This window comes from Bufo gargarizans, chromosome 1 (genome assembly GCF_014858855.1).
Source record: "Bufo gargarizans isolate SCDJY-AF-19 chromosome 1, ASM1485885v1, whole genome shotgun sequence".
In the NCBI taxonomy this organism is placed as follows: Eukaryota; Metazoa; Chordata; class Amphibia; order Anura; family Bufonidae; genus Bufo; species Bufo gargarizans.
This window is the reverse complement of record NC_058080.1, coordinates 412149757-412174882: the sequence shown is the minus strand read 5'-3', so window position 1 is coordinate 412174882 and position 25126 is coordinate 412149757. Positions and strand designations below refer to the sequence as shown.

The 25126-nt window shown below is 45.3% G+C and overlaps 1 protein-coding gene across 2 annotated transcripts in view; it reads right to left on the bottom strand.

The window, feature by feature from the left end:
* The window catches only part of DDX58 (DExD/H-box helicase 58), a 62870-nt gene extending 47457 nt beyond the window's left edge, over positions 1-15413 (bottom strand). Inside the window, exons 1-3 of one of the 2 annotated variants that reach the window (XM_044271469.1) lie at positions 15281-15413; positions 8883-9010; positions 2726-2857 (exon numbers count right to left, since the gene is read on the bottom strand). In XM_044271469.1, the coding sequence (XP_044127404.1) occupies positions 2726-2857; positions 8883-8988 (238 nt within the window). In that variant the 5' untranslated portion in view covers positions 8989-9010; positions 15281-15413. Of the gene's footprint in view, positions 1-2725; positions 2858-8882; positions 9011-15280 lie in introns of those variants that run through there. The other variant, XM_044271479.1, reaches the window with a different exon arrangement.
* Between the last annotated feature and the right edge of the window lie 9713 nt (positions 15414-25126).

Below are 25126 nucleotides of genomic sequence, written 5' to 3'. Positions count from 1 at the left end.
TTGTTATGGCCAAATAACTCAATTTAAGTTTCATCAGTCCACAGCACCTTATTCCAAAATTAAGCTGTCCAAATGTGCTTTAGCCCACCTCAAGCGGCACTTTTTGTGCTGTGGGCGGAGAAAAGGCTTCCTCTGCATCACTCTCGCATACAGCATCTCCTTGTGTAAAGTGCGCTGAATGGTTGACCAATGCACAGTGACTCCATCTGCAGCAAGATGATGTTGTAGGTCTTTGGTGCTGGTCTGTGGGTTGACTCTGACTGTTCTCACCATTCGTCACTTCTGTCTATCCGAGATTTTTCTTGGTCTGCCACTTCGAGCCTTAACTTGAACTGAGCCAGTGGTCTTCCATTTCCTCAATATGTTCCTAACTGTGGAAGCAGACAGCTGAAATCTCTGAGACCGCTTTCTGTATCCTTCCCCTAAACCATGATGGTGAACAATCTTTGTCTTCAGGTCATTTGAGTTGTTTTGAGACCCCCATGTTGCTACACTTCAGAGAAAATTAAAAGAGGAGGGAAACTTACAATTGACCCCCTTAAATACTCTTTCTCATAATTGGATTCACCTGTGTATGTAGGTCAGGGGTCACTGAGCTTACCAAGCCAATTTGAGTTCCAATAATTAGTTCTAAAGGTTTTGGAATCAATAAAATGACAACAGTGCCCAAATTTATGCACCTGCCTAATTTTGTTTAAACAATTATAGCACGCTTTCTGTAAATCCAATAAACTTCATTTCACTTCTCAAATATCACTGTGTGTGTCTCCTATATGATATATTTAACTGACATTTTATATCGTAACAACCAACGATTTATACAGGAAAATCATGACGATTAACAAGGTTGCCCAAACTTTCGCATCCCACTGTATATATATATATATATATATATATATACTAGACTGTACATTGAATGTGATCTGAAGATTTTGCGGGCTAAGCAATCATGATCCTTAGTGCCCGACTACTATTTTATATATATATAGTATATATAGTGACCCGTCTCAGGACCTCATTGATGTTCCACAATGCTTCTGGGAAAATAGTCTATGGACAGATGAGACAAAAGTAGAATTTTTAATCACAAATGCTCTTTGTAAGAAAAAGAACACTGTACACCAACACCTCTTCCCAACTGTGAAGCATGGGGGAGGGAGCATCATGGTTTGGGGATGCTTTGTGTCCTCAGGGCCTGCACACCTTGTGATTAAGGGAAAGATGCATTCTAAGGCATATGAAAATATTTTACAGGAGGCTATAAGGACAGCAGCACATGACAGCGGCAGTGAGGCAATAAGACAATGATCCAAAACACACAGGTAAATCATCTACAGAAGGGTGGAAAAAGATGTGTGTTTTGAAATGGCCAGTCCTGACCTTTAGGGTCCATTCACATGTCCGTAGTGTATTGCGGATCCGCAATACACCCGGCCGGCACCCCTATAGAAATGCCTATTCTTGTCAGCAACATGTTTTTTTGAGGAGCTGCGGACCGGAAGATCGGGGGCGCGCTCCGGAAATGTGGATGCGGAGAGCACATAGTGTGCTCTCCGCCTCTCTTCTGGACCCATAGAGAATGAATGGGTACGCACCCATTCCGCACAATCGCAGAACGGGTGCGGACGTGTGAATGGAGCCTAAGGGTACTTTCACACTAGCGTTTTTTTTCCGGCACTGAGTTCCGTCAAAAGGGCTCAATGCCGGAAAATAACTGATCAGGTATATCCTCATGCATTCTGAATGGAGAGTAATCCGTTCAGGATGCATAAGGATGTCTTCCATTCAGTCATTTTAACTGATTAGGCGAATCCGGCGTTTTTTTCCATAGGAATGTATTAGTGCCGGATCCATCCTTCCGGTCTGCGCATGCACAGACTGAAAAAAAGGTGAAAAAAATAAATGCCGGATTCATTTTGCCAGATGACACCGGAAAGACGGATCCGGCATTTCAATGCATTTTTTTGACTGATCAGGCATTTTTTTTGACTGATCAGGATCCTGATCAGTCTTACTAATGCCATCATACGTTTTGGCGTATCTGACAGGCAGTTCCGGCGACGGAACTGCTTGCCGGATCACTCTACCGCAAGTGTGAAAGTAGCCTTACTCTATCAAGATGGCATCAACTGAAGAGGGCTGTGAACACAAGGCATCCCAGAAATACCGACAAACTGAAACACATTTTCAGAGAAGAATGTTCCAAATTCCCCCTCAAAAATCCTCCCGCACCTACAAGAGACATGAGATGACTGCTGCTTAAGGGGGGTCTACGAGCCATTATATTTAAGGGTTCACTTAAAGGTGTTCTACAGTTTTTTTCTTTCTGAAAATTTAGATCATTAGCATCTGATCGGCAGGTGTCCGAAACTCGGGACCTCCGCCGATCAGCTGTTTGAGCCACAGCCTTCTCTCGGTTTACCGCAGGCCCAGTGATGTCACGACTAGTATCACTGGCCTGGGCGCGGCTAAGCCCCGGTCACTTGAATGGAGTTTAGTCACGCCCAGGCGAGTGATACTAGTCGTGACATCACTGGGCCGGCGGTAAACAGAGAGAAGGCTGTGACGCTACTGGAGTGCCTCTGCCTTCTCAAACAGCTGGACCTCTCTATGTTATATTTCAAATGTGTCCCTTGAATGAGATCTTAATACTTAGTTCACCTCTTTCTCAAACTGTGAAAATAAAGAAATGCAAAATGATAATTCAGTGTGACGTAGAGCATACCTACTGTATTGAGCACATCTATAAACCCTTGGTACCATCCTTCAGTTTCCAGTTCGAGTAATTTCTCCACAAACATCTTGGCAGCAGCAATAGATCCCTTCCCCTCTTCTGCCCATATCTGCTGAATGGCATCTTTCAAAAGATATAGGAAATATTACATAGGCTATTTCCAGTTGTACTGGTGCAATAAGTGATAAGACATACCACTATGCATAACAACATTCTTTAAGGCCCCATAGACATGACTGTTTTTTTTGGTCTGCATCATATGCGGAGAAGGTTGTGTGCACAAGGCCTTAGGCAATGTATTACAGGCAGGCCACTGTACAGGGAATCTGCCGACCTCTCGGTACCTTCTGTTTTAGTTTATAATCATTGTGCAGTTGCAATGATAATCAGCATCTAAACAGTGACTTCCTGGGGAGCTGTACCGCAGCCTTATGAGCACCCAAGGGAGAGCACTTGGCCGCTACCACAATTCACCTAAGGTTGCAGGCACGTTCTACAACTACTCCACACCACACCAGAACTGGAGCACTGGGAGCTATCCCAGCAGTGAAACCTCTTACCCCTCTTCCCCAATCTAATATTTATCATGCACCCTGTTTTTAGGCAGGTATCCCCTTTTATCGGCTTGGATAATCCTTAATAGTTGTTCATTTATTTATTTTTTTATTTCTCACTCATACTACTTGGAAATGTATAACCATAGAAAAACAAGTAGACAACACATGCCCAGTTGCAGGGGTTAAGCGTGTGGCTGGGCACAGCAGGAGAGGGCTGCTCCAGTATAGGCATAAAGCGGGAGGTGTTGCTTATACAGCCACCACCCCCTCTGTATGCTAACATCTGCACTGCCCTCTCCACGTAAAGGCCTGCACTGCTTCTCTTCTCAGTTCCCAGACAGAGCAAAGCTCATGAGGAAGCAATGACATATAAGATAACTGTCCATATAAAGACACAACAATGGTCCTAATAGGGTTCCATGAAGCTGCTCCAGAAAGGTGTCAACGCTGTGGGCTGGAGCGGGGATAGTGGGGGTCCGAGAGGACGCCGATTCTAAGAGCAGCAAAGAAGACAGGGTCGTGTCACTGCTCCTAGAATCCTGCCTCTCAGAAAGTTTGTCCTGTACAGAAGCTCAACTCTTCTGCACTTGTGGTCTCCTTGGCTGGCCATGGGTTAAAGAAGAGATATAGCAACACTGTTCTTAGAACATGAAGCTCCACTAAACCATACAGTAAATGGACATGGCCGTTGCTGGAGATTCTCAACTTTAATGGAGGCCTGTGACAGATGCTGTATAGTGGCAAAGGATAGCATTGTTAAAAAATATACTTTTTTTGTTTTACAGTATATAACTGTATGAAATGGAGCAGACTACTATGCTACTCCATACTGCTTTTTTCAGTATACGGACATAAAGGACAGAAGCCAAAGAGGCACTCTTTTGACTTTTGTCTGGCAATGGAAACCTATAGACGTGTTCAACGTGTAAACTGAGAGCTTTCTCGGAATACAGGCTAAACATATAAGAAAAATGTGATGAGAACATAACCTGGATGTTAACAAAAAAATTGACTAAGTCTAAGGCTAAAGTTTTATGATGGAGTTTTGAAGTCAAAATCAGGAGTGGATCATAAAAGCCCCTTCCCTCTCCTTCTTCACAGACAAGCCCAGGCATGAGGACTATGTGGGAACCTGGCCCTGGCCCTTAAAGGGAACCTGTCACCAGGATTTTGTGTATAGAGCTGAGGACATGGGCTGCTAGATGGCTGCTAGCTCATCCGCAATACCCAGTCCCCATAGCTCTTTGTGCTTTTATTGTGTAAAAAACCTGATTTTATACATATGCAAATTAACCTGAGATGAGTCCTGTCCCTGACTCATCTCACGTACAGGACTCATCTCAGGTTAATTTGCATATGTATCAAATCGGGTTTTTTACACAATAAAAGCACACAGAGCTATGCGGACTGGGTATTGCGGATGTGCTAGCGGCCATCTAGCAGCCCATGTCCTCAGCTCTATACACAAAATCCTGGTGACAGGTTCCCTTTAAGGCGATGGTGAAAGGGCTGGCAGAGAAAGAAGGAGGAGCAAGGGTGCACACAGTAGCTTGGGCCCACCCTCAGTGCACTTAGATACTCATTTGCACATGGATTAAAAGTACTTTTTCTTCAGAATGAAGCAACAAATCACCAAGCGAAAGGTATCATTACATTCAGCTGATCTAGCCCTACAAGACATTGTGCCTGGCTTAATAGTGAATTTCCTGCTGACAGACTTCCTTTAAGTCTTGTTTGTATCATATGATTTGTACTGAACATCTCCTTGATTGCCTGTCATTATTAAGATCTGTGTGTGATGGGCCCAGATTAACATGTGTCTACATCTGTGATGGATTGTGGATACCTAATGAAGCCTGAAGATTCATTCATCTAATCGGATGCTGGACCTTCCTCTTCAGTCTGCGTTGCCCTGTAATTCATGCACCCTTTTTACAGTATCGGGTGAGATGTACTGTTTGTTCTGTACATGCTGAAGACATATAGTATATATATTCTAATATTATAACATGGAAAAAGTTGAGTAATGTCCACAAACTTGTTTTTCAGGTCCAGCAACAGGAGATCAGTCAACTCTAAAGGAAACCTGTCAGAAGGCACTCACATACAAGACAAGAAAGTTGAACTTAAAGCAGTTATGCAAAAGACACCCCCCCCCCCCCCCCCGCTCCGGTAATAATGTCAACCCCCCAGGGGTCACATGGTCATATTCTTCCATGTATGACCTAAGGCAACCTTAACCTTACTGTATGTGTTTTCTATACTTACAGGTTCATTTTAAAACAAGGAGGCTTCTTATCACTAGCCACATTAAAGGAAATCTGTCACCAGGATAATCGCTATGGAAGTAAAGCCATGACCTAATAGCACTTAGTACCTTATTTCCAGATGTGCCTTTGTTTCAGCAATAGATGTTTTTTTATCCTCTGAATATCCAGTTTATTTGGTATGCAAATGAGCCAGTAAAGTGCTCAGAGGGGCGTCACTCTTGCAGGAAGAAACCCAGACACGTCCCCCCACCCCCATCACATTCAAGCCATGACTCTGCCCCCCTTTTTCCTGCTCCCAGCATGGGATTGGGCTTAGGCACTAGTAGTAGGAGTGCCTGGGCTCCTTACTGCAAGAGTGACGCCCCTCTGAGCACTTTACTGGCTCATTTGCATACCAAATAAACTGGATTTTCAGAAGATAGAAAACATCTTTTGCTGGAACAAAGGCACATCTGGAAATAAGGTACTAAGTGCTATTAGGCCATGGCTTTACTTCAACAGATTTCCTTTAAGGAAAACTACAGTCAGGCTCTCCTTACAGGTAACAAAGGGTAACCTAACTGCATACTGAAGGGGTCTGTTCACACTGGTGATCGGTAATATATAATGTAGACTGCCTACTACTACTCTACCAGGTAAAATTAATGTGCTGGAAAACTCATGGACCAATCGGCCCTGTATACATGTTAGCCAGCTGTAGGAGCCAGCTTTAAAAGTCAAGAGCCAGGGACACCAAGATATAGGACAGGGTCCACACAGTTCAGATAAGGAGCAATTGATGCACATTTTTATAAAAATGCCCCCTACACTTTTCCAGCATTTACAATATCGACTCCACTTCTTCAGCACTCCACTTCTCCAGGAGTCATAGCAGCAGCTCTTCCCATTTAAGCCCCCCAGCAGGACAAGAAGTTGCAGCAGGACTACCACCAGCCTCCCCCTTCCACTGTGACGGCTTCTGCTGGGAATGATGTACAATGGCCACAATCTGTCCTAGAATGTGAGCAGGACTGGTTGCCACCACTTACAGAGCTGCCGTCGTAAGTCTGGACGGATCCGTTTGCCTCCGCACAGCCAGGCAGACATCCGAACGCTGCTCCGCCTGCTGAGCGGAGCGGAGGACAAACGGTGCCAGACTGATGCATTCTGAGCGGATCCGTATCCACTCAGAATGCATTAGGGCTGGACGGATCCGTTCGGGGCCCCTTGTGAGAGCCTTCAAACGGAACTCACAAGCGGAGCCCCGAACGCAAGTGTGAAAGTAGCCTAATACTGTAAGTAAAAACAACTAGCTCCATGCATCCGGCAAAAAGTAGGATGACCGACGAAGAAGTAGCCCGCCTCTGGTGATGGTATGACAGGTTGAATGAGCAGGAGGATTGTTTTTTTTGTTTTTTTACCCACAAGTCACAAAAGATGCTGAAAGTGGTCTCCGTTCACTTCTATGCATCTTTGGGCATGTCGGATTATGTTGGCTGAGAAGCTTGCAGCTCTTCAACAGTGATGCTGGAGAAGAAAAAATCTGCTTTTTCCAACAAGATGGGGCAACATGCCACACCTCATGGAACTCACTGGCATGGGTTCATGAACTGTTTACAGAGGAGCGAACTGTGAGCCAGGGGTTATGGCGACCACCTTCCCCAGACTTGTCCACATGCGATTTTTATCTGTGTGGAAATGTAAAACAAAGTGTCCGCTAACAATCCACACCCCCTGGATGAACTCAAAGAAGACCTCACAAACACTATCCGCCAACATAATCCGACCTGCCAAAGATGCATAGATGTGAACGGGGACCACTGTGCCTTGTGGGTGATAAAAAAAAAATATCCACTTGCTCATCCATCTTCTCATACTAACGCTGGTGGCGGGCTACTTTTTCGTGGGCCACCCTGTATGACATGACCTGCACTGTGGAAAAAAGTGTTGACTGACAATGTTCAATTCTATGTATAAAAGGACAAGCATTTACAGCAAACAATATTTCTCCTGCCCTAAGTAAAGTAAAGTTTGACAGGACTCCTATGAGAGACAGTGAGCATCCTTCGAAGCCGGCTCGGTGGCAAAAAGTACATTGAGGGTTCTTTTTTCTGTACCACCTGGACCAGACCTTCTCCACTATGGGTAGAGTCGGACTACTATGGCCTGTTATTTTGATTCCCGCTGCACATATATTTGCTATTCGCTATTTGTTATAATTTTGATGGGTTACTGCCATGTCCTCTGGACGCCCTTATACCACCAATAGTATATGGGTATTGTGAAGACTTTGCTGGCTTGGGACATCCTCCTATAATCTAGCTGCTTTGAGGTCCAATATGCTGGGACAGACCTTATAGCAGAGATTTGCGTGACTTGTTATTATTTATATAATAAGTTACTTATTTTAGTATTTTTTGGTTTAGCTTTGGGGAGTCTCTGCCAGCATTCAGACCTGATTTATATTGTTGTGACCTCCAGGGATGGGCAGTACCAGTATTGTACGTAATAGCTTTTTTGTGTAGCAGGGTCACTTGCTGCCATTTTCCAGATTTACATAGTGTGTGTATAATACTGTATTACTTTTTGTTTACGTGGCACTTTATTGATACTATACTAACACAGGTTTTAGTTATATGTGGTCCAGTTAGTCCAACTGATATGCTTCCCAATTTGCAGCAGTAATGTGGGTCTATGTCAGCGATGGTGAACCTTTTAGAGACCGAGTGCCCAAACTGCAACCCTACACCCCACTTATTTCTCGCAAAGTGCCAACATGGCAATTTACCCTGAATACTACAATTCCAATATAGTATATCGTCCATGTACTTTATCATTTAGCTATAATAGCCTGCCCTGCATTCAGTGCGCTGCCTGTGCTGTGATGAATGGCATGAAAAGTCTAAGGCATATTGGCACGCCCTAGACTTTTTCTAAGGCGTGGGTGCCCACAGAGAGGGCTCTGAGTGCTGACGATCACACCCGTGCCATAGAATCACCACCACTGGGCTATATATCTTGCCCTGGTTTTTCACCAGTATGTTATGTGTATTGATTTCAAATAAAATATATCTTTTATACATTTTTTATGCGTATTTTGTTGGGGGTTATTAGCAATTTGAGTAGGTGTAGAAGTTCTAGGGGTCCTACAGAAGAAAGACCGGCACTCAATGATAGGCGAATAAGTATCTTCTTTTACTGTCACGTTAGTACAAATCTGGGATGCGTTTCAGCTCTATTATCAGCCTTTATTAAACAAGTCTGTCATGAAATCCTGCAGCACATCATGTAAACCTATATATACCAGAGCTCGGCTCCTCTCCCTCTGACATCACCTCTCACCTTCTGACATCCAGGGGCTCATGCTTCTCAGCACGTATGAGGGTTGCAGGATTTTCACAATGTATTCACTGAAGAGCTTCAGACGTTCCTTTCCCTCGGTGCCCATCTTTCCTTACCCCGTTAGATATCTGTAAGAGAAAAGTTTTCTTTTAAATGTGTTCTCCTACGTGATAATACGAGCCATTTCCCAGTGTTCTGGTTGGAATCCACACCAGTGCAGGAACTCCCAAGTCCTGGGAATACCTCTCTTATTAGGCTATTTTCACACATTCTGAAGTGTATTTTACCAAAACCGAGTTTCACATTTGGATTTCTGCCATAGATGTGCATGAGGATAAACCTCAACATCGTTCAATGGGGTTAATGTGCATAGACCCAGATTTACTAATGTGCCTGCACCAATAATCTGTCTAAAAATGGCAAAAAAATGGAGTAAAAATCTGTCTCAAAGTAAGCCAACCAACAGTTGGTATGGAGTCCAAGAAAAGTGTCTGTCCCTGCACCAGATTCATCCTTCAGCCTGAGCCTCTGCGATACGTCTGGTGCAGGTCTAGCCGTCTTTATGATTAGTAAATCTGGTCCGTAGTTTCCACGCAGAATGCTTACAAATAACTTTTCCAAGATTTTTATAATGATAGCCTGTCCTCCGGCTATGTCATTAACCCCTTCCCGACCGCCCCTCCACGTAAACTGCGTCAGTGGTCAGGCATTTAAAAATGGCTCCCTCTCACTAATGCATTGGAGTCTATGAGAAAAGTAATCTAATGATTGCTTGCTATAGTTCCCTAGGGAAACTATTAAAAAGTGTAAAAAAAAGATATAAATACAAAAATATATATATATTCATAAAAAAAAAATTCTAATCGCTGTCCCCCTTTCCACAAAATGAAAATAAAAATACAGAAATAATTAAAAAATTAACATCATGGGCAATGCCGCATACTTTAAAAATAGTTATCCCATATGGCGAAATGGAAAAAAATGTTGCCATTTTTTGGTCACTTCACCTCCCCAAAAAATGGAATAAAAAGTGATCAAAGTCATGCACACCCCAGAATGCTATCAATGAAAAGTACAGATCGTCCCGCAAAAAATCAGCAGTTTGAGAAGGCACTGGTGCTTGTGGTGGCGCAGCAGCCTTCTCGCAACGCCGTACACTGTACATCGGCTGTGCTTGGTATCACAACCCATCCCCATTCACTACACCTAAGCCACATAACTGATGAATGTGATGTCACTGGCCCAGGAGGAGCTGCAAGACGGCTGTGACACTACTGCAAGCACCGATGCCTTCTCAAACAGCTGATCGGCAGGGGTCCCGGGTGTCGGCCCCCACCGATCAGATATTGACCTATCCCGAGGACAGGTCATCAATATAAAAACCTCGGAAAATCCCTTTAAAATCTTATATGCTGCAGACTTCTCCCTTTGCAAAGCAGATGGTAAAATCCACCACTATGTGTGTGCAGAATCAGCTACAGCAGATTTCGGACAGATACACTGTGAATTTTCCACTGCTACATGTGGCCATACCTTTAGATCTGTGTAACAGATTGGACATACAGATAGTGCTCCAGGACCTGTGGTCACAGCACGCCCACGGCCCCTGGTTGTCAGATACGCTCCTTAGCGTCCGATAAAGGGGTTGTGCCATAAACTACTTTTTACGCTAAGGGTGGCTGCACGCAGTGCAGAATACGAGCGTTTTATCTTTCAGGGTTTCATGAGGAAAAACTGCAGCGTAAGGGCTCATTCACACGAACACAAGGGCTCCATGCCTGTGTTGTGGACCACAAATACCGGTCTGCAATATACAGGCACTGGCCGTGTGCACTCCGTGCTGTGGATGCAGACCCATTGACTTGAATGGGCCTGCGATCCGCAAGATACGGCAAAAGATAGTACACGTCCTATCTTTTGCAATGCGGAGACACGGACCCGAAAGCCCACTGAAGCGCTTCTTAGTGTTTCCGTGGGCTTTCGATCCATGCCTATGAGAAGATAGGACAGGTCCCTATCTTTGGCTGTATCTTGCATCTGCAGTACGGAGGGCACACGGCCAGTGCCTGTATATTGCGGACCTGCTGTTTGTGCAATATGGGCACGGAGCCCTTACATTGGTGTGAATGAGCCCTAATACAGCACCGGTAATGTTGTGCAGATTTTAAATCTTCCTGCGTGTCAATTGTATGTGTGATTCCGCAGCTTCTGTAGAGTGGTTTTTCAACATAAAGGCTAGTTTCACACAGGCGTTGCGGGAAAATGCGTGATTTTTCCATGCGACTTCAAAGCGATCTAATGCGTTTTGCACGCGCATGAGAAAAATCGGCATGTTTGGTACCCTGACCCAAACCCGGACTTCTTCACAGAAGTTCGGGTTTGGGATCGATGTTGTATAGATTTTATTATTTTCCTTTGGTGACGTCACTGCGCTCATCACATGGTCCATCACCATGGTGATGGACCATGTCATGATCGCAGTGATGTCAGCAAAGGTCCTTTAGCCAGGTCCTGAAGAAAGTAGAAAGAAGAGGAGATCCACTATGCGATCAAGTGGATGGGGTGAGTTAAATTTGTTTATTATTTTTAACCCCTCAATGGACATTTTACTAAGCATTCTTTTCTAAGAATGCTATTATTTTCCCTTATAACCACGTTATAAGGGAAAATAATAAAGATCGGGTCCGCATCCCGATCGTCTCCTAGCAACCATGCTATAGGGCCTGCGTTGCGTGAAAAACGCACAATATAGAGCTTGCTGCGATTTTCACGCAACGCACAAGTGATGCGTGAAAATCACTGCTCATGTACACAGCCCCATTGAAGTGAATGGGTCCGGATTCAGTGCGGGTGCAGAATTCTCACCCGTGTGAAAGGGGTCAAAGAGAAAAAACACATGTAAATCTGCAAAAAATAAAAAAAACACAATAAATAGTGCAGATTTATGTGCGTTCTTTGTGAAGTTTTGGTGCAGATTTCATACAGATTTTCGGCACACAAACCTGCACCGTCTTCAGCCACGCCTAAAGTGTATTTTCATCAATGACTCTAGCTCCTATTCCTCCTTGGATTTGTTTTTTTAAGGTTACCTCATTTGCCGTTTTCTTTTATCCCCCGTGTCTGAATCCTACTTCCTGGTTTGTCATGTGACTGCTGTCCCATCATGCTTCAGGGCAGTGACCTGTGTCCTGACATCAGCAGGACACATGACACTTACTATGCCCAGTGGGGTAGATTTATCAGAACTGGTGTAAAGTAGAACTGGCTTAGTTGCCCCAAGCAACCAATCAGATTCCACTTTTCATTTTTCAGAGCTCCCTTGGAAGATGAAATATGGAATCTGATTAGTTGCTTCTATTAGGACGGCGAGGAAACGGAATGCCTTTTAAAGGCGTCAGTTTTGCATTCCATCATAATGCAAGTCAATGGGCAGCAAAACGGATCCGCCCTTCCGTCTTATGGATTCTGTTATTTTCCCATAACGGACTCCATAACGCTAGTGTGAACCCACCCTCACATATAAAAGGTTTCGATTGGTGGGGGTCTCAGCACTCTGCACTAGAACAAGGTAAGAGAGGCCTGCTCTCTGCCGGGAATGGGCTCAATAGAAAGTCTATGAGCCTGTCTCGAGACAGTCTGCTGCAGTGACGAAAGAGAGTCGGACCCCAACTACCTTTGATATGTCACAAATTTTTTTCAAAAGGTACAATTTAAAACGGACATGTATGAACACGGCTTTAAAGGAGTTTTCTGGGATTACTTACCGTATTTTTCACCCCATAAGACACACTTTTGCCCCTGCGTCTTATGGGGCGAATGCTTCATTTTACATCGCAGTCTGCGACGCTGCAGCATCGCATGACTGCGATGTATGAGCCGGGAGAGAGGAGGGGCTGGAGTCCGGAACTAGGGGCGGGGCCCAGTGCAGTCACTGTACTCTTACACCGGCCCTCTGCTCACCGCAGTATTTCTAGACATTAATCCATTAACCTGTTAATAAGTTTAACGAAAGCTGCGCTCTCCCATGTTCCCCTGTATCCGTACAGCACTTACTAACAAGCTTCCATAGCAGGCAGAGTGGATGGCAGCAGTAACGTCACTCACTGACATCGCGCGCCTGCTCCTCCCGTTTTATGAATGAAGCAGGCAGAGCAGGCGCGCGATGTCAGTGAGTGACGTTACTGCTGCCGTCCGCTCTGCCTGCTATGGAAGCTTGTTCGTAAGTGCTGTGGGGATACAGGGGAACATGGGAGAGCGCAGCGTTAGTTAAACTTATTAACAGGTTATGGATTAATGTCTAGAAATACTGCGGTGAGCAGAGGGCCGGTGTATTGGGGGAAACTGTTATGAGGGGGATCTGTGGATGACATATAGCAGTGTCATCCACAGATCCTCCACCCCATAACAGTGCCATTCACAGATCCTCCACCCCATAGCAGTGCCATCCACAGATGCCCCTCCCCAAAACAGTGCTATCCACAGATGCCCCTCCCCAAAACAGTGCCATCCACAGATCCCCAATAACAGTGCCATCCACAGATCCCCAATAACAGTGCCATCCACAGATCCCCAATAACCGTGCCATCCACAGATCCCCAATAACAGTGCCATCCACAGATCCCCAACAGTGCCATCCACAGATCCCCCATAACAGTGTCATCCACAGATCCCCAATAACAGTGCCATCCACAGATCCCCCATAACAGTGTCATCCACAGATCCCCAATAACAGTGCCATCCACAGATCCCCAATAACAGTGTCATCCACAGATCCCCCCATAACAGTGTCATCCACAGATCCCCAATAACAGTGCCATCCACAGATCCCCAATAACAGTGCCATCCACAGATCCCCCATAACAGTGCGTCATCCACAGATCCCCAATAACAGTGCCATCCACAGATCCCCAACAGTGCCATCCACAGATCCCCCATAACAGTGTCATCCACAGATCCCCAATAACAGTGCCATCCACAGATCCCCCATAACAGTGTCATCCACAGATCCCCAATAACAGTGCCATCCACAGATCCCCAATAACAGTGTCATCCACAGATCCCCCCATAACAGTGTCATCCACAGATCCCCAATAACAGTGCCATCCACAGATCCCCAATAACAGTGCCATCCACAGATCCCCCATAACAGTGCGTCATCCACAGATCCCCAATAACAGTGGCATCCACAGATCCCCCATAACAGTGCGTCATCCACAGATCCCCCATAACAGTGCGTCATCCACAGATCCCCAATAACAGTGCAATCCACAGATTCCCCCATAACAGTGTCATCCACAGATTCCCCCATAATAGTGTCATGCACAGACCACCATTAGTTCAAAACCCACCAAAAGCACACCTTTTAGTTAAAAATATTTTTTTCTTATTTTCCTCAAAAATCTAGGTGCATCTTATAGGCCGGTGCGTCTTATAGGGCGAAAAATATGGTACCTTTGCAGTTATCCCCGTAGCCCTTTCATGTTTATAATGATGCATTTTATGAACCCAAACCAAGTGCATCCTGGCTACATTGGCTGGTATTGAGCCCATGAGCATTAAAGGGGTGTCCTGAGTACAATATTGATGGCCTGATCAATAGGGGCAGCGAAAGTTAGACCCATACCAATCCTATGGATAGGTCATTAATAATAAAGTCCTGGAAAACCACTTTAATGCTTGGGTGACCAGATAACTCTTGGTGCGCCCCGGAGAAGACCTGACACCAAAAGAGCTGGTGGGGAGCCACAGGTGACTCTGGGCTTTCCCCTTTCCGCTATTGAGATCCGTCATAGAATCTCAATAGTGGAGGAAAACGCTTGATTTGTCCCCATTTATTGTCAATTAGGATAAAACTGAAGGTAAAAAGGGGTCACCAGAATGCATTCCGTTCCGTTTCATTGAGTTCCCCTTACGCACACAAAACAGAGTCCTGGGATGCGGAGCAAGACGGATCCGTCATGACTCACAATGTAAGTCAATGGTGACGAATCCGTTTTCTCTGACACACAAATTCGTCTTGGCTATTTTAGAGATAATACAACCGGATCCGTCCATAAAGGATGCAGACGGTTGTATTATCAGTAACGGAAGCGTTTTTGCTGATCCATGACGGAGATGTGAAAGTAACGCAGATGTGAAAATAGCCTAAGGAGATTGCTGCAGCATACTTTACATGGTCTAGAAGCCCCCTTTAATAAAGGAATGATGCTCCTCTGTGACTGATCATGATCCCTGCTGCCTGGGCTGATCTCAATGAACCAGATCCTGGTAATGAAGGTTTTCCATGGATCTCATGCAGTGCTTCTAGCAGGTCTATGTCCAGCTACATCTACTCCTATCTTGTGTGCGACCTGTCAGCCGAGTAGAAGAGGTGCAGAGCTCAGTTATAAGATACTCACCCTGTAGAGAGGAGAAGGCAGCTCTCTTGTGGCGGCCAGCTGATGGGGTGTCCTCATAGAAGACTGCCAGGAGATAGTCACTGGAAAGTCCGGGCGGAAGCTCAAAGCCAGAGAAACGAAACCTAGCTACAGTAAACGGAGGCACAGCGCATGCGCGGAGAGCCGAGCCTGAGCTATATCCATAAGTGGAAACTGCAACTGTGTAGAAACCGGGAAAACGCAACTCTACACCGAGAAACTGCGACTGTACAGACACCGGGAAAACGCAACTCTACACCGAGAAACTGGGAAAACGCAACTACAAGGAAGCCTCCAACTGAAGAGATTAAAGAGACCGCAGTACATTTTAGGTTTTACCGCAACACAATGCTGTCAGCCACAACTTAAAAAATAACTTTGCAGCGTTGTACATTTCCAGCAAAATGGCTAGATTTTATTAACTGCCATACACATGCCACATACAAACACCATAGCATAAGGGCTCATGCACAAGAATGTATTTATATTAGGTTTTCGGGGGTACAGTATGCAGAACCATTCACTTCAAGGGCATGGACATGAATCATTTAGTGACCGTATATGAGCCAAAAAATAGAACATGTCCTATTATTGTTCACATTACAACAAGGATAGGACTGTTCTATTAGGGGTTGGCCCTTCCGTGCCGCAAAATGTGGAATGCACACGGCTGGTATCCGTGTGTTGTGGATCCGCAGTTTGCGGTCGTGTGCATTAGCTCTAAACTGAATTGTGGACTTAAAATCCACTGCCATTTCTGTGGCAAAAACCCACGTGCATTACAGGTGCTTTTTCCACGGAATAGCACCAAAAATGCAGCCGATATTTCCACAGAATTTTCAGTTTCCTGGTATTTTCCTACATTTTTTCGTCCAAAAAACACGGACACAACACGGATGGTTGCTAGGAGATGCTCTTGAAATTAATTTTAAATTTTCAGCTTAACAGTGTCCATGGAACATGGATGATACTGGGGCCTTCACAAGTGAACCATCTTGTCATTGATCTCATCACGGACATGTGAATGAGGCCTACAAGCCAAAAAAACACAAACATTGATTGAGAAAAATATGCAATTTTTCTCATGAGCAAAAGTCACAAGTTTTTGCACAAGGCACATTTTAATTAAAAAAAAATTGCAACCTTTTGCTTATTCGAAGTTAACCCATTTATTTTTAAAAGTGACCATGGGAAGCAGATGGGTCTTAGTAGAGGGCAACGCCCCCTGTAACCCAACAATTTTGCTATACCAGACACTGGAGCATAAAAAAGCCAGATTTTAGGCTACTTTCACACTAGCGGCAGGACGGATCCGACAGGCTGTTCACCCTGTCGGATCCGTCCTGCCGCTATTTCGCCTGTGCCACCAGCTCCGTCCCCATTGACTATAATGGGGACGAGGGCGGAGCTCCGGTGCAGCACTGCAGTGCATGGCGAAAGGCCGCCGGACTAAAAGTACTGCATGTCCGACTTTTTAGTCTGGCGGCCTTTCGACGTGCACTGCCATGCTGTGCCCAAGCTCCGCCCCCAGTCCCCATTATAGTCAATGGGGACGGAGCGGCGGTCCGGCGAAATAGCGGCAGGACGGATCCGACAGGGTGAACAGCCTGTCGGATCCATCCTGCCGCTAGTGTGAAAGAAACCTTAGCTGCCACAAGATTGCCAGAAGTTGTGCCTCTTTATAGATTTGGCTCCCCTCAATCCAATGGACCTCTGAATACGAGTGGGGCTACATGGTGACATAGATTGCACAGCATTTCATACAAGTATGTCAATAGTGTCACAGTGGACACACGACATTCTGAGACGCAAAAGTTGTATAAAATCAACCACTGCAGACATTTACTCCATTGATTTCAATGTAAGTCATGTGCGACATGTGAGATGAATGTGATTTAGCTGTGTTTTCACAACCAAATCCCAGGTCTAAAATTGTTGCGTGAATGCATGTTGCGCATATTTTTGTGCTGCACAACGTATCTGCGTCACGTGATACCTGTCGCCGTGTAGCCCTACCCAAAGAGAGAATGATCTACCATAATTTTTTATAGTCCGAATGCTAACGACCACTTCCATTATTGAAGCGATCATCAGCATGTGCGGAGTGCTGGCTCTACTCACCTGCCGGTTTGCAAAATCACAGTGCAGCACGGGCCGAAAGAAGAGCAGGGAGTGGCGAGTCCTAGATCTGCACAGTGGCAGCACTATACGGAGCAAACGAGGTAAGTTGAATAATTTTTTTAACGTCCGATTGGAGGTCTGATGGAGCTTGGATGTCTGATCGGAGGCTGATGGACATTAAGCGTCTGATCTGAGGTCTAATGTAGCTTGGGGTCTGATGGAGCCTGGGGGTCTGATCTGAGGCTGATGGACATTAGGGGTCTGATGAGTGTCTGATCTGAGGTCTAATGGAACTTGGGTGTCTGATCTGAGGCTGATGGGCATTAGGGGTCTGATGAGTGTCTGATCTGAGGTCTGATGAAGAATGTGGGTCTTATTTGGGCATCTCATGCTAGGTGCACCTTATAGTCTGAAAAATATGGTATTTTGTCAAATCGGGGAGGAATAATGAACATGATGTGGATTGGTTTAACCGAGTTACAATCTGTCTGTTACAGGTGGATTTGCTGGCCAATTTATGGTAGAAATTGAAGTTTGATTTCTGCTGTCAATGTACTGAAAACTGTATGGTGGATGTGTTGTGTGGACATGGTCTTATATTGGTCAGCTCTAGAAACCTTTGTAAGGTCCAAGGCTGCAGGTGAGCGAAGCTGGCCCCCCTTCAATTAGCACAAACAAAAACTCCGGTGTGTTTCTTTAGTGCTACGTTTGTGCTGTTTTGTGCCGCAAAAATTAACATTTGTGCTGCTTTTATTTTAAAGATAATAGCAACTGTTTGTTTCAACATGATGACATCACCAGCCCCCCTACAACAGCAAAAAGACATGAAACTTGCTGGATGGTTAGTGCTACGTTTGTGCTGGTTTGTGCCGTTTAAAACTCCATTCTACCTCCTTTTGTTTTCGAGTTATTAACCATTTGTTGAAAGGTCACAAAAGGTCACCCAGCCCCCCATCACAGCCAAAAGACACAAAACTGGGCCGGTTGGTTAGTGCTACGTTTGTACTGGTTTGTGCCATTTAAATCTACATTCTACCTCATTTTGTTTTCGAGTTATTAACCATTTATTGAAAGGTCACCTAGCCCCCCATCACAGCCAAAAGACACGAAACTGGGCTGGTTGGTTAGTGCTACGTTTGTGCTGGTTTGTGCTGTAGAAATTAACATTTGTGCTGCTTTTATTTGTAAGATAATAGCAAAAATGGGCTGGTTGGTTAGTGCTGCATTTGTGCTATAAAAATGATCATTTGTGCTGCTTAATTTTATGAACTCCATTAACAGGGCTGAAGCAGACTAACTTTACACAGGTAGTAAGACAAGTTAATGTGGACTGGCATCACTTGAAGTAAGAATGATTATAGCTACAGCCAAAAAAATAAACACTATCAAGAAGTAGAATAGTAAAATGTGTCTCAAACATTTTTATTCTACAAATCATTTTGCAAACTAAAGATCATAAAGTTTTCATGAAAATCAATGACAAATAAAGAACAAATAAATCCAAACATAGAGATCTCCATATTAAGTCCTGATTTTTTCGCAGTCTTCATTAAACGGTAACTCTTCATTAAACGGTAACTGCACTTGTCCATGGGAAGTGCATAAAAAGGTAGATTATCTCAAGCTAAAACCTTTACTACCTACGCTTAACAAATAGTAACTTGGAACTACAAGCAGCTAATAATACAAAATCATCAGCACTCCATACAGTGTACAGACCTTGAGTAAGAGGTTGGTGCTTGAAGTGACAACATGGATGGCGCTGTGTCTGTCAAACAGCCAACATTTGGGGGCCATACAGGGTCCCTTCTTCTGGGCGACATAGTGACCGTCACTATGTATGTGTCAAATAAAAAGTGCTTTACTTCTGGCACATATTGTCCAGTGCTGGTGTCTTCTAATGTGGACTACAAGCAGCTACCTCTTGTGTACAGAACAGTATGGAGGCAGATCTTGGAATGTGAATTTACCACTGCCATACCATTTGTCAAATCATCATATTTTTCCCATGCGTAATCAGACCTTTTACAATAGGCTATGTAATGGCCTAGAGAGCTTCTGGTAGCTGGTTGGCAAAATGCAACAACAGCTCTTAAAGTGAACCTGTTTTCATTTAATTCAAGGTAGGCTGGAAATTCTGAGAGTTCTGCTTCAAGAAATCTTTCTTGTGAACCTCTGCTTCGTGTTTCACAAGCTGCCCAGAATCCTATGTCAGTGTCAATCCAAAGGTGCTGTCCTGTTTTGAAGGTGTGTCCTACTGTGCCATTACAAAGAACATTTCCAGAAACTGAAGGGTCAAAAAACTGCATTTCCGTGGGTGTATGTTGCACATTGTAACGGACCGTTTCAGCAGACAAGGGGTTAAAATCCGTTTAGGCGATATGCCCCTTTCTGAGAGACAGGCACAGCTACTGCAGAACACCAAACTCCCGAACTGGATACAAAATAGCACTCCAAACTGGAACCTCGCGAATAGCTGCTAGCAGACGAACAGGAAAAGCATACATCAGCTTACACTCCTGGCAATCAGTCTCTAACAGCATACAGGGAATCCCCCCAATAACGAGACAAGGCTCCGTGTTGAGGGAATCCCCCCAATAACGAGACAAGGCTCCGTGTTGAGGGTCCAGCAGTGGTCTGACTGTACTTCAGATACAGCCTCTTTTATTCATAAAAAACAAACATAGTACTGCCCACAGGGTTTTGAAATCCAACCAATCAATATCTTACAACACACACAATGCAAGTACAGCAACCAATCATTCACGCCCCCTAGGGGACCAGAAGGGAGACTGCGACACAGAACAGATACAACACATCCCCACAATGCATCATGGTTTCCTCCTCTCTGTCCCAGAGACAACCGAGGGCAATCCAATTATCTCTCAGGACAAAGGGGAGATCGCCAATACACATGTGGAGACAACAGGACAGACATCATTTGTACTGTAAAGGACTGCATCATCACCTACTGTAACTACATGTAAAAAGTTGGTCTGTTTCATCAAGTAAAGCAACGTTTGGTTCACCAACTGTGTACTCATTTAATCCTCCTGCAAACCGGTGTGCCACCGTTACAGGCACTGGCGTCACGATCCTTAAAGGGACTCTGTCACCACTTTCTAACCCCCACTTTTTTAACTATCGTTTTATTCATGGTGCCCTTCTGATTACAGTTGTCATCTTATATGTTAGATCTGCGGTGCCGTTTAGGTAAAAAATCGATTTATATCACCTGTCAATCAGCTAGATAAGGTGCCCAGGGCGTTCCTCTCCTCTTGAATCTGCCGCCTGCCGCCGCCGCCGTTGGTGCCCAGCTCCTCCCCCGGTCTCGTCAGCGCTGCCTCAAACAACACAGATCCGCCTCCGGCTCTCCCTCAATGCCCCCTCCTTTTTTTCAGAAATCTCGCGTGTGCGCACAGGCCTGCGCCCGTGCGTACGCATCCTTTTCTCGCGCATGCGCATAACGCGAACTTAGAGCGATGATGCCGAAAGGATGCGTACGCACGGGCGAGATTTCCGAAAAAAAGGAGGGGGCATTGAGGGAGAGCCGGAGGCGGATCTGTGTTGTTTGAGGCAGCGCTGACGAGACCGGGGGAGGAGCTGGGCACCAACGGCGGCGGCGGCAGGCGGCAGATTCAAGAGGAGAGGAACGCCCTGGGCACCTTATCTAGCTGATTGACAGGTGATATAAATCGATTTTTTACCTAAACGGCACCGCAGATCTAACATATAAGATGACAACTGTAATCAGAAGGGCACCATGAATAAAACGATAGTTAAAAAAGTGGGGGTTAGAAAGTGGTGACAGAGTCCCTTTAAAGGGACCTTACCTCAGGCACTCAAAACACCTGCAACATCCAGGGCACCTCACATACCATCAGGCCTGGTCCCTATCTACAGAGTGTGCCCCAGAGGAACTAGTGTCTGCCTCTCCTTCACTGTTGCATGCCTGCCCAGGGTTCTCCTCAGAAAAGTTAGTAGCCCTCGATTGCCAATACCGTGACCTCACTGTCGCTAACACCCTGCAGGTCTGGCGTGCTGCATCCATAATGTTTTAATAGCATAATAATAATGTTAATATTTTCACTTTCGGCTTGCGCTCTGACTCCCCCGTCTGGCCAATAGGGGAGCACTAGCCTACCTGCAGCTGCCTGGGTCTCTATGAATGAAACCCAGGCTGCTGCATAGTATTTCCTATGAAGCCATAGCCTGTAATAGAGCTCCATAGGAAATATGCGATTTTCTCATATATTCCAATGCTAGTGCTATGGCAATCTAATATGCCATCATCTTATATGGCATCTAATATGGATTCATCTAAAAACAAAAACAACATAACAATTGCTATTATCTTACAAATAAAAGCAGCACAAATGTTAATTTCTACAGCACAAACCAGCACAAACGTAGCACTAACCAACCAGCCCAGTTTTGTGTCTTTTGGCTGTGATGGGGGGCTGGGTGACCTTTGGTGACCTTTCAATAAATGGTTAATAACTCGAAAACAAAAGGAGGTAGAATGGAGATTTAAACGGCACAAACCAGCACAAACGTAGCACTAACCATCCAGCAAGTTTCATGTCTTTTTGCTGTTGTAGGGGGGCTGGTGATGTCATCATGTTGAAACAAACAGTTGCTATTATCTTTAAAATAAAAGCAGCACAAATGTTAATTTTTGCGGCACAAAACAGCACAAACGTAGCACTAAAGAAACACACCGGAGTTTTTGTTTGTGCTAATTGAAGGGGGGCCAGCTTCGCTCACCTCAAGGCTGCTAGTGTAAAACCAGGAGCCCCAACATTATAAGACTATCATTCACAGCCGGCCTCCAGTAGGAAATCACATAGGCGCAGCTTCTGCTTGTAGGTCGTTCCAACATATGGCAATAACACTTATCATTTGCGGGTTTCTTGTCATTCAAAAGTCTATCTTTGCATTGTATGTCTGCTCCAAATTTATGAAATGGAGCACCTTGATAATACACTGCTCAAAAAAATATAGGGAACACTAAGATCTCAATGAATGAAATATTCCAGCTGCAAATCTTTATTCATTACATAGTGGAATGCGTTGAGAACAATAAAGCATAAAAGTGATTACTGTAACTCAAAATTAATATCCCATGGAGGTCTGGTTTTGGAATAATACTCAAAATCAGTGCAAAATCTAATTTCAGACTGATCCAACTTCAGTGGAAATGCCTCAAGACAAGGAAATGAGGCTCTGTAGTGTGTGTACCCTACACATGCCTGTATGACCCTACAATGCCTAGGCATGCTCCTGATAAGGCAGCGGATGTTCTCCTCCCAGACCTGGATTAAAGCATCAGTCAACTCCTGGACAGTCCGTGGTGCAATGTGGTGTTGGTGGATTGAAAGAGACATGATGTCCCAGATGTGTTCAATTGGATTCAGGTCTGGGGAATGGGCAGGCCAGTCCATAGCATCAATGCCTTCATCATGCATGAACTGCAGACACACTTCTGCCACAAGGCCTAGCATTGTCATGCATCAGAAGGAACCCAGGGCCCACTGCACCTATATATGGTCTCACAATGGGTCTGAGGATCTAATCCCGGTACCTCTGGCTAGCACATGGAGGGCTGTGCTGCCCTCCAAAGAAATGCCTCTCCACACCATTACTGACCCACTGCCAAACCGATCATGCTAGAGGATGTTGCAAGCAGCAGAACGTTCTCCACGGCATCTCCAGACTCTGTCACAAGTGCTCAGTGCGAACCTGCTCTCATCCGTGAACAGCACAGGGTGCCAATGTCGAATCTGCCAATCCTGGTGTTCTCTGGCAAATGCCAGTCGCCCTGCACGGTGTTGGGCTGTAAGCTCAACACAGGCGTGTGGACATCGAGCCCTCATACCACCCTCATGGAGTCTGCTTCTGACAGTTTGAGCAGACACAGGCTCTGACACTGTTCCGCCTTGCATAAAGGAGTAGGTAGTGGTCCTGCTGCTGGGTTGTTGCCCTCCTATGGCCCCCTCCACATCTCCTGGTGTACTGACCTGTCTCCTGGTATCTGCTCCATGCTCTAGTCACTGTGCTGACAGACACAGCTAACCTTCTATCCACAGCTCGCATTGATGTGCCATGAGCTGCACTACCTGAGCAACTTCTGTGGATTGTAGACACCGCCTCATGCTACCTCTAAGGGTGAGAGCAATGACAAAATGCTAAAGTTACCAAAACAGTAGCCAAAAAGGATGAGAACAGAGAAATGGTTTGTGGTCACCACCTGCAGAACCAGCGGTATTTTTTTATTCCTCAGGGCGGTGACGGGGCAGTAGGAGATGAGCGCTTCCATTGTGGAAGCGCTCATCTCCATATTAATTTGTATCGCCGTCCTCAGGACAGCGATACAGATGGCTGTGCTGCGGCAGGGGAGGGAGAGGCCTTTCCTGCTCTTCTGATAGGCCTCAGGCATTAGTGCCTGCAGCCTATCAGAGGCCGCCTGAGCCGGGCTGCACACAGCAGGGACACAGGCCGGAAGAAGCTTGCATCGCATCGCTGCTGATGAAGGTAAGTATGTGTTTTGTTTTTGTCTTTTTTTTTTTTTGGAGGGGGGGGGGGGCACTGGCACTATAGGGGCATCTGGCATTTCTTACAACCCAATTTTTTTGGGGGTGGCACTATGGGGGCAGTTCTTACTGGCACATTATGGGGGGGCACCATGGGGGAGAGGAGCACTATGGGGGCTCTAAAGGGGCTTTTTTTTTTATTGGCACAGTATTGGGGGGGGGGGAACTATAGGGGAGAGCGGCACAATGGGGGCATTATTTTATGGGCACTAAGGAGGGGCATTTTTTACTGGCATATTATGGGGGACACTATGGGGAAGAGGGAGAGGAGCACTATGAGAACATTTATTAAGACACTATATAGGGGTATTTTATACTGGCATACATTATAGGGGCATTAGCTCAACTGCGGGCACTAAGCGGGGGTATTTTATGTACTGTCATATTATAAACAGAATTATTACTACTAGGGGGTATTATGGGGAGCTTTACTACTACTGAGGGGCTATGAGGCACATGATTACTAGTATGGGCACTATAGGGGCATTATTACTACTAAGTGTGCTAAGGCAGAGAATTATTTCTATTGGTGGGATTTTGGGGAGGACTGTTACTTTGGGAGGCACCCTGGCACAGTATCAGTCAATTATTTTTGGGGGACATTATCTTTATACTATTAGTGTCTGGGCGCATTTACTTTTTAGAGCACTGTGTGCCAAAAATTGTTAAAGGGGGCACTATCTGTGTGGTAGCAGTATTTCCAGGGGGACTGTTTCTGCAGTATAGTTTTGGGGGTGGCAGGAAAGGGTGTTCAGAAGATGTAAAGATGATGGAAATGTGGGAAACTAATGTCTGTTTGTCAATCTCTGCAGAGCTGAAAAATCATCATGGCGGTCTGGTCTGAATGGAGAAGATAAAGAAAGAGAACGTCTACAACAAAAGGTGACATCACTGGATGTAAGAGGTATGTGGCGCTATGTAGGAGAGGAGATGCTCCGGCTCCTCCCCCTGCCATTTGCAGAAGGAGGATTCAGAGCTGGGTGAGGACGGCCAAAGGGGGCAGCAGGCCATGGGCGGGTGGCAGATGGTGGGGGAAGCACAAGCCTTGAGCAGGATCTGGGGAGGGAGGAGAGCGGAGGAGCTTCCTGGCTGTAGCTTGCTGTTTATTGTATAA